The sequence below is a fragment of the Sipha flava genome, unplaced genomic scaffold (assembly GCF_003268045.1).
Source record: "Sipha flava isolate LNK unplaced genomic scaffold, YSA_version1 19167_pilon_pilon, whole genome shotgun sequence".
Classification (NCBI taxonomy): domain Eukaryota; kingdom Metazoa; phylum Arthropoda; class Insecta; order Hemiptera; family Aphididae; genus Sipha; species Sipha flava.
In genome coordinates this window covers 1-10,877 of record NW_020272636.1, presented here as the reverse complement: position 1 = coordinate 10,877, position 10,877 = coordinate 1, and the positions used below count along the sequence as shown (strand labels likewise).

The 10,877-nt window shown below is 26.0% G+C and overlaps 1 protein-coding gene across 1 annotated transcript; it reads left to right on the top strand.

Moving 5' to 3' along the window:
• The first annotated feature begins 6,569 nt into the window (after window positions 1-6,569).
• Window positions 6,570-8,249, top strand: LOC112681472. Its single transcript, XM_025551725.1, has 5 exons — window positions 6,570-6,608; window positions 6,985-7,162; window positions 7,251-7,435; window positions 7,629-7,794; window positions 7,861-8,249. The coding sequence occupies exons 1-5, from the start codon at window positions 6,570-6,572 to the stop codon at window positions 8,247-8,249; spliced, it is 957 nt and encodes a 318-aa protein (XP_025407510.1).
• Window positions 8,250-10,877: the final 2,628 nt, after the last annotated feature.

Sequence of the window (10,877 nt, the reverse complement as noted above, 5' to 3'; positions counted from 1 at the left end):
ACCGTCCATAAACCAGATAAGAAATAACAATGAATTGTAAATTGATGTGGGTCGCGGGTGATGGTAGGGGAGTATACGCACACTAATTATCATTTACTACACACACAAAGACGATCAGTGATCGAAGGAACGAAATAATTGCCTAAACACAACTCCTTAAAAATGACACATTTGCAGGGGCCTTAATATATTTCTACGTAGTATGTATATATCGTTTTATAAAAATGAACGTGATCAGTGGGGTCAGCGAAAAAGGTTATTATATTATTATAATATGTGACGGTTTTAAGTTTTAATTTTAAAAAGATTAAGCTGATGACATTAAACGATAAACATGTACAAAATTCATGTTCAGCTTATTTGAAATCCAATCAACATAAAGAAATCCAGTTCGAAAATAGTAAACTTACTCACGATTGTGTGAAAGATTCTGATCAAAAAATCAACAGATAGATACTTAGCAATAATTTATAACGAAAAGTTTTAGAACAGCTCTCTGAACGACCAGCAAAATTATTTCATGACGAGATGAAAAAATGCAATCTAAGTACATTAACAAACTCGGACGTAACTTATATAAAAAATAATATGAATCATGTTAGAAATTCTATTTATCCAAAATTACTACAAAATGTAAATTAAGTCCATAGAATTTTATCGTCCATTGAAGTTAAAACATTTATAAATGAGAACTTTTTAATGGTAAATGACACATTAAATAGTTTGGTGATGTTTTGATATGATGGAAATATCAAGTTTCTAAGTACGCTAAGCACAATACATGTGGATGAAACTTTTGACTATTGTCCTCAATATTTTTGCCAATTGCTTACAATACATGGATTTTATAATAATTATTATATACCCTTAGCATTTATTTTTACTCAGGGATAAAAGTCAAGCATCATATAAACGAGCTTCTGTGAAATTACGTAACCAATGTTTGATGTCCATGGAAATATTTAAACCAAAATTGTATTTTGTTGATTTTGAAAAACATACATAATGCATTACGTGAAGTTTGGCCACAAATTAAAGTTAAGGATTGTATATTTAATTTATGTTAATCTTGGTGGCGTAAAATTCAACAAATTGGCTTAGCTACTGATTATCCAAGAGACGGAGAAATTGGAAAATATCTTACATACATATTTGGTTTACCATTTCTACATCCAGAAGAAGTAAAGTTTTAATTACCTACATTTTATTCTGAAATTATTTTCACTTTTGACCAAACAATTATTATTCGTTTTCAGGTAGGTGACGTATTTGCCATAGATCTTGGTGGGCTACAGCCTAACAATATCAAAATAACCAAATTTTCCGATTATTTGGTTGAAAATTATATAGATGAAAATTCATCTTTCTCACCGAAAATGTGGGCTGAAATGACATCCAGTGCACAAAAGTCTATTAACTCTTGTGAATCATTCCACAGTAAATATAATTCTAATTTTTCATCAACTCACCCTCATGTATATCAATTTTTGGATGTATTAAAAGCAATGTAGGTAGATACAGTAATATTAATAAGAACTTCTAAAATGGAAACCAAAAAAATTAGAACTACAACAAAAAATAAAATGTATTTTATTATCAACTTAATTGATAAATTAAACAAAAAGAAATTTCTAAATTGCAATATTTAAAAATATTGGCAAATAAATTTAAACCTAGGTCTTAATTTTTAATTTTTATCATTTATTTTATCTATTATTTATTATAACTGATCTTTTTAACTGTAATTATATATAATTATTTATGACTGTAATTGTAGTTATAAACTTATTGGTACCTATTTTAATCGATTAATTATAGCTATCGCAGGCGATTCCAGTACGAGGGCCACTATCTAAAATGGGAGGCAATTCATGTCAATAATATTTTTGAAAACGGGAGGCAATTCAAGTAACCTTTTAAAAAAAAAATACGGGAGGCAATTCGAGGGTCAGATGGAAGGCAATTCGTGAGCGCCCAATGTAATAGCTACTGCGTACGATATGTGGTATTAATAATATTAACATATATATATTATATAACAATATTATTCAAAATCAACCGATTTCAACCAAATTTATAGTATATAATTTGTTTAATTTTAATCTAGTCCTTTTAATTGTTTAACATTATCTAAAAGTTTTTTTTTGCTTCTTATTGACGAATAGGATAATTCATATGAGATCCATAGATTTTTGATAGTTTGATTTACAATAGTGAATGCAAAATCAGAATTTTCAAACTCGTGTAATAGTGTAAATAAAAAATTAAAAATTTGGTGTAGTAAATTAATAAGAAACTTTCCGTAAATTTTTCACAAACACAAAACTAAAATAAAATTTATGTATAAGAATGATATTTATATAAAAAAAAAATATTTACATGAAATAATAACAATGTGTGGTATAATAATATACAGGGACGTCCACAGAAATGTAGCTCAGGGGGGGGGGCAAAAAAATTTTAAGTACCTAAATACTTATAGGAAGATTTACTGCTACATATTTCATCTACTCATATTTTGTATTACTATCATTAATAATTTTTTAAAAATCAAAACTCATTTAAGTTTATATAAAATTACATTATTAGTTATTAGTTTTAATATTTATAAGAAAAAATATAATAAAGTTTAAACAAAAAACAACTTTATTTGATTGAATTCGCATCATATTTTATTATTTTATTCAAAAAGTAATGACAATCTCCTTTTGTTTGAAGCAAATAAATTAATTGAATCATCATTTGTTGATTAAAAAAAATGTTAGATACTTGTTAGATACAAGGATTGTCGAATAGTCACTGAATACCCAAGATCAGCTTTATGTAAAATAACTTCCAATTTTGTAAGGGACGCGAAAATCTCAGGGGGGGGGCAATGGCCCCCACTGGCCCCCCCATCCGGGCGTCCCTGATAATATACTACAAGTTCTTAATATAAATGTATAAATAGAAAAACATTGAAGACAATATATTTCAGAAAGATTTTACAAAAAAATAATTAAAATTTATAAGTATAATTAGTAAATGAATAATTAATGTTAAATAATAATGTGTAATGTAATAAAATACTCGTAAACATATTTCTTCCAAAAAGCAATAAATATAACAAGTTGACACGATCGTGTTGCACGAATACCTCGATCTCACCCTTTACACCCCTTTGCCTTGATATCGCCATTCGTTCAATTATCAATCATTATGCCCGATAGATTAATCGAACCAGTTTTGGTCCCGGTAATGAGTCCCGAAGCGCTCGCGGACGGTGGACTATCGTTGCGAGCGATTACGGCGTTTGTCTCCTTTCTACTGTCTCCGTGGCTTTCTTTTTATTATTTTGTTCTTTAACATTTGTTTGATAAACATTTCTAGTTGTCATTCGACATTTAGTTTTAATTTTGTTGTATTATTATAGCAAATAGTTTTTTTTTATTATAATACAAATAATATTTATTAAAAATATTAATTTAGTATTTAATTTACTTATTACTTACTTAAACAGTTAATTTAGTATTATTATTATAATATAAATTTCTGATTTAATTTAATTTCTTTGTTTATTTAAATTTATTTGTTTGTGTGGTGTGCACCGTGACAAATTTGACTCCTCGAAGAATCAACCAGAAGTACATGTACAGCGAAATTGTAAGTAAATTTTATTTTGTGCCACATAAAATAGCTGTTTACTTAAGATTTCGCTAAATCGAAAAGTCCTAATTTAGCTCACTAGTTAAGAATTCCCCGATAAAAGTACGGTTTCTAAGGTACGACAAGTCCTCAACATCTGTTTATATGAAAATATTATTCATTGGTTTGCAAGACGTGACAAGTCGCGACCTTCTAACTTCTAACTTTAAAGTCTAACCTAACTTTGAGTCGTCGCGACCGACGTCACTACTGCTCCGAGGCAGTACCTTGCGACATGTCGCTACAACAAATCACAACCACTATTGAAACGTTTGTAGATATAATGGCGTCAACACTGATTTTCTCGGTGTCGGAAGACGAAATTCTAATTCATGAAGTCCAGAATAATACACTTCTTTACAATATTGGAGATCCAAATTATAAAAATATTATTCAAAAAGATGCACGCATAAAAATTTCGAGTGGTTTTAACAACAGCGAGTGTCAATTGCATACACTTTTGAACGTTGATTTTGAGCTAGGGATGTCTTGGAGCTGAATTTACATTAATGTGAGTTAAATTCGTAATGCCGGTTATACAAACAGTTTAAGGAATTAATAACTTTTATCAGGGTTGTTTTAACTCCATGCCATGTTACTATAGCTTAGTTAATTTGTCATCATTGAGCATTGATTTAGCTTTTACAATTCTCAAAGTTACCATCACTCTAAACTCGTCTTATCAGTGTATGATAACTATTACTTGGTGTTAATTTAACCTTAAAATTATGCGATTTAACTACATCGCACGCATTGTAATAATATTGTCAGTAGTTATCAGTGTTATCACTGAAATTGAATTAATTTATCATAGGTGTACCCTAACAACCGTAATTAATGTAATTTTAATAACAGCAAGTTTGAAAATTATCCTTCATTTAATGTTAAATTTGTAAATGAAATTATAAAATAAATAAACCAAATTTAAATATCATTAAATTTCTTAAAAATAAAATAATTTATTAATAAACAATATTATTAAACAAATAAGAAAATTGTAGGTATGCAGGTACTTAAATAGGTACATCATTAATCAAGCAAATATATTTAAATAGTATTAGTAAGATGAAAGTTGTAGTTATTAAAATATGTACTATAGAATACTTCATTCATAATATATACCACGCTTAGAAATAAGTTAAAACTGTAATATAAGAATAGAATTAGAAATTAAATAAATATATTAAAATGATAACATCACAAACACTTATATAAATCATAATTAATCTTATTAAAACAATAAATATAAACTATAAAAATAATGTTTACAACTTACAACGCATATTTTAGAGTAGCATACATTTTTCCATTCTCTAGAAATCTAGCTTTAGTTGGTGTCGAATCAGGTAACTCATTAATATAACAGCCAATATGATTTTAAATATCTATTATTTTAGAATTTTCAATCTCATATGCATGATAATGTTGATCAAAGCCTATGCTTATAATTGGATTTAGTTGTATAGCATAAGTTATATTAAAAAATGAACATTAAATAATAATAATAATTTAAATATTAATGTTTATTTTTTTCTCTTAGGGCATTCATTTTACTATTTAATGACACAATTACTAAAGACTGACAATCATAAATAGTATTTATGGTATATAGCTGTAATTGGAAAATTATCTGAGATTCATAGCATTCTTTGAGATAGCTGCAGTGTAATGCCATGTATGTCTTGAAACATGCGTCTATAGCTTCCAAAGGGCAGTTACATTTCCAAAATTTATCATCATCTCTAACATAACAATGTTGAATAAAAAATATATCTTTACTGACCAATACTACAAACGGCTGAATAATTGAACCATAATGAATATATTTAAGCAACATGTATCTTACTATCAGTTTAAACTTTCAACATTTTTCTACCACAATATGCATGAAAAAAAATCCCAATTAATTTAAATACATTTCTAATTATAATCAATTATTTGTAATTATTATAAATAATTTCTAAATAGGTAGTTTTTTATACATTATGTAGGTAAAATTGTTCAATTAAATATATAATATAATTATAATAAATATAACTTACAGTAACATGAACGAAAAAGCTGCACTTGACTCAATTAGTGATGGTCTCTATGAATTTTTGTTGTTATGTATTTGAGTTTTAGTAGGCACAAGATATGGAATAAGAAGAAGTTTTAGTACATAGCATGTTCCCGTATCTAATTGAAGTAATAAATAATTCAATGAAAATTAATAAACAGCCAAGTATTTAGTATCAAAAATATTTTTATTTTATAGCTATATAAAATATATATACCTATAGCTATAAAATAATTATATGTATATATTAAACAAATTAGATGTTTAAAAAAAAATCCGTTGTAGAAAATACCTAATAAGTACTATTTTGGGCTTATAATTTATATAAGTAATAAACCTAAATAAAAACAAAAACTGCTTACCTACAAAAAATTAATTATTATTTAAAATTATTTACTCATTTCCACAGAGTTGTACAGTATCAAATTGTTTTAATAAGTCTTTACCATAACTATCCTTTACTGAATTCCTACGTAAGTTCAGTAAAGTATTTGAAAAATAAGTCCAATGGTTCATAAATGTTGGCCAATTGTGTAAAAAATTATTTATGCTGGGATATTCCAAATAAAAATCTTCAAATACCTTAAAACAATAAATCTTGAATAAAGATAGATAAAGCTATAACTTATTTAAGCTTTAACTTTAATTTTGTGTTTTAATTTATTATATTAATTAGAAGTTGAAATAATTATATGTATTATAATACAATATATTATTAAGTTATTACTTTTATAACAATTTTAACTTGAAAACTCACTAGAAGATATCCTTTTGGGCCACATAATATAGGCCAGGAGTTAAAATGTCTGACAAATTGCATTTCATAATGTCACTACATTGGATTTCTGATTTCCTTAAGTCATATGTAAGTTTCCAGTTTTTTATAATTTCCTCATGGTTAGCCGATAAACCTGACTTACTCAACCAGACTTTAGCAGATATAGTTTCGTCTAACACAATAAACATAATAGATATAATTAATAAATAAATTCATGTTGTATTTAAATATATTACATCCCAGAATTAGGCATATGTATTGTATAATTTGTTGCCAGAAATCCTAAAACGGGTAGTGTATTATACTCTATTCAATTTAAGAGTACACCAGGTGGCGGACGTAAATTGGTCATGACCGCGCATGCTATATATATATATATATATATGCACGATATAAATTTCAAGTTCATATAGTTTTGACTATAATTATTGTAATTTTAAACAAATGTTTTTGCCCTGTATAGGAAACATATTTCATAAATGTACCTGGTAAAAAACCAAAGGGAATATTGTACCAAAAGTATCATAATACATTAACCAAATTACGACGACATCAGTTATGGTGTCCTCCAAAAAAAGTGAAAAAAAATTCTGATGTTGCTACGTTAGAGGAAATATCTACATTACAAAAGATAACTATAAGTAAATAATTGTATAGTCATAAATAGATAAATAAACCAATTTCAGTAATAGTTATGGTAAATGATTATTGTTATATGTACCTATATAGTAAATGAAGATTTAATTGAATTAAAGAAATGGCTTCAGTTTTATGTTGAACCTATTAGTGAAATAACTTCAAAATGGCAAAAAACTTGTGAAATTCGTAGAGATTATTTATTGTCACAGAATATCAACATAGCTGATATTCTTGACGAATGGCCTATTTTGAAACAGTCATTTGCCTACAATTTGGTAATATTTTATTTTATTGAATTAAAATTTTTTCCAACTGTGTGTACTAAGTAGTTATAAATGCACGTCCTATATCTAATAGTTTGGCTTTGTATCAAAATAATATATTACTAGTCTGCCATTTTGTTAAATGTTTTGTGGCTTAATACTTGTAGTTTATATTAATTTTAACATTAGATTGTTTTTATTTCAGATTGATATTGATTTTGATTATATATATCCTACAAAAGGAAACTCACTGTTTGCGAAGTGGGATAAATTTATTATTAATATTATTCCGTTAATGATCACTAACATAAAAGATGGAAACAGCAAATTATTACTCAAGCGTTTAATAGAAATTAAAGAAACAGATATTGGTACAATATTTAAAAGCTATAATTTTAATTAATTCAATTAAGTAATGCTTATTTTTGCTTTTGTAGAAACTAGAAATCACTTAGTTTTGGATTTAATGAATGCTTTATTGGTTCCAACTTCCAGATCATTTGAAATAAATCCTCTTACCAACAAACGACGCATAGTCAAAACATCTATTTCCGATGCCAAAACGTCTTTTTTATTACAAGTGGTTTCACTGAATGATTTACATGTTCAATGCCAATTACAAATTGACAACGCTTACAAAAACAAAGAAAAAGTACAACCATTCATATGCATTGTTGGAGCAGACTTAGATGGTACAAACGATTTTTATGTATATTATTTTAATACTTATTATAAATTACCTAACATAGTTCGTGCATTAGACACATGTTTTAAAATTTTCCAAGTGTTCAATTTACAGTATCTCATTCAATTTGTTTTAGTTTAGACATTTATACAAAAATTTCTCTATGATATTCATAATGAGTGTGATGTAAAAGTTCTTCCTTAACATCATTAATTTCTGATTTATCTACTATTTAAATTCTCATAATTAAATTTAGTATTTATAATATTGTTAATTATTTTTTTTCAAACTAATATTTTGGTAACATAACTCATTTAAATAAATAAATATTTATGTATAACGATTTGTAAATATAAATTCATTTATTTAAACAATGGATCTAATTTGCTTTATTTGTAAAGATTTATTTACTGAACTTGATTAATTCATAGTACATTTAAAGTATGTTCATTATCATCATCGAGTTTTTATCGCTGTGGTATATTGCATTGTTCACAAACTTTTTCGGCTTATCGTACATTTTCTAAACATATGAAATGTGAAATGTTAAATAAAATAAATTTTAATCATAATCAATATCATTTTGTAAGTTATATTGTCTCAAATGTTGATACTGGTCTGTATGTTTTGAAAAGTAATACATATTTCATGGGTCCTCCAATTAATTTATATCTAAATAATAAAGGCACTGTAATATGAGTCAAACATTATTTTACATAGAATATTTATTAAAATACATATAATTTGATTTATGTTATAACTTATAGTATAAGTTATACATACAACAGTATTTTTTATATAAACTTATGTACATTTTTATTTAACTGATGTTTAATCTAATCCTAAATTATAAGGAACCTATGTATTATTATTTCATTTATTAATATTGTATTGTAATGTATTGTATCTAATTATGTTTATTTTTTAATTTTTTGATAAACATACAGCTTTGATCTATTTCAATATATCATTTTGATAACACTGTATATATATTTTTATTATTTAAAACATTATATACTATATTTTTCTTGTTCATAAATTGTATTAGGTAATCATATGTACTTTCAAACAATAAAAAAAATTCTACTTATAGTAAAATGATAAAGTGTTATTTATATAAACTGTATAATTTTTTATTATAATTTTCAAAGAAATCATACTTTTTATGAAAAAAAAAATTTGTTTTAAAACCAAGAATTGTTTTAAAATAAGGATAAATAGCATATAAGCAATGCTTACAGTTCATTATTTGTTTATATATAAATCAAATTAATTTAATCCCAATATTCTTTAAAAATAAGAAATTATAACATACAATCAATGCAAGAGTTTCCTTTTTTTAAATTTGTTGAGAAATCAATTTAAAGACATTTTTCTTTAAATTAAATACTGTATGACTTTTTTTTATCTTTAAATTAATGCACATAATTTTCATTAATTTAATCTCTGAGTAATTAAATTTATGGATTACAGAATTATAATTAATGAAATAAAACATTGGTTTAATGAAATTTATTTAGCTTTAATATAATATTATATTATGCTATATTTCTATGAATCGATATCATAGGCTCCAAATCAAACCCGTTTTTCCTTAGTATTATATACCTTTTTCATTGATATTAGTAAATATTTTTCTGAGTGTATAATTAATATTATTAATCATAGTTTTATTTTTTTAATACAACCAATCAATTACAACATAATAATCAACAATTTACTAATTCGCCTTAAATTTAAATTATTTTAAAAAGTTTTTATAGCATTTGCATGTCACAGTCTGTTATAATTTTATCAATATTGAGTTCTTGTATTCGTTTGTTTTCTATATTCAAAATGCTTATATTTTTCAATCAATCTTGAGATAAAGAATTACGAAGATAATTTTTTATTAATTTATGCTTAGAATAGCTGCGTTCTGCAGACGCAACAGTTATTGGTAATGTTAAAAATAAGAGACATGCAGTTAATACATCTGAATAGCTTGAAGATAAATTCATTTCAATAATAAATATACATAAATCATTTATATTTTTAAGGTTTTGAGATAAAATGATTGTTTATAAGCGTACAACTTGCCGCGTGAAATCTACAGTAACGTCGCCACTATAGTGCGGCCAGCGAAACTAGAAGCTTGACGGTCACGCGCCCTAGTGGCCGTTTTTCATTAGGGCTACGAAGAACGATTTCCCGCGTAAAACAATTTCAAACACATTTACACTTGTTAATATAATAAATATATTCTTAAACACAACGTAGCAACGCATTTTACTGATTATTTACAATAGAATAAGAACCACTTTTCGTGAGCCGGACTACTATATAACATATTCACTATATTCATTTCGAAAAACAACACAGCTGTACAAACAACCAAAATATTTAGAACCCCTGGTTTACACGAAAACGGTCACTAGGGCGCGTAACCGTCAAGCTTCTAGTTTCGCTGGCCGTACTATAGTAATAACAGATAGGGTCCCTGCGAAAATGACTAATATTACACAAATTATGTTATCTTTATAATATTATTTACGTAGTTCATATAATTTGTACGCCAATTAAGTCGAGGCCCTCAATAAGTGACTATAATCGATAATAGCAACATTACAGACAACAAAACTATAAATAGGTACAAAACTTCTAAATTGACTACTAAATACGTAAATTGAGTACCAGATACTATTGAAACGTATATTATATATCGTATATTTATATATGTATATTGTATATCGATGAATTAGTATATAGACTATTCAAAAATTGTTCAAA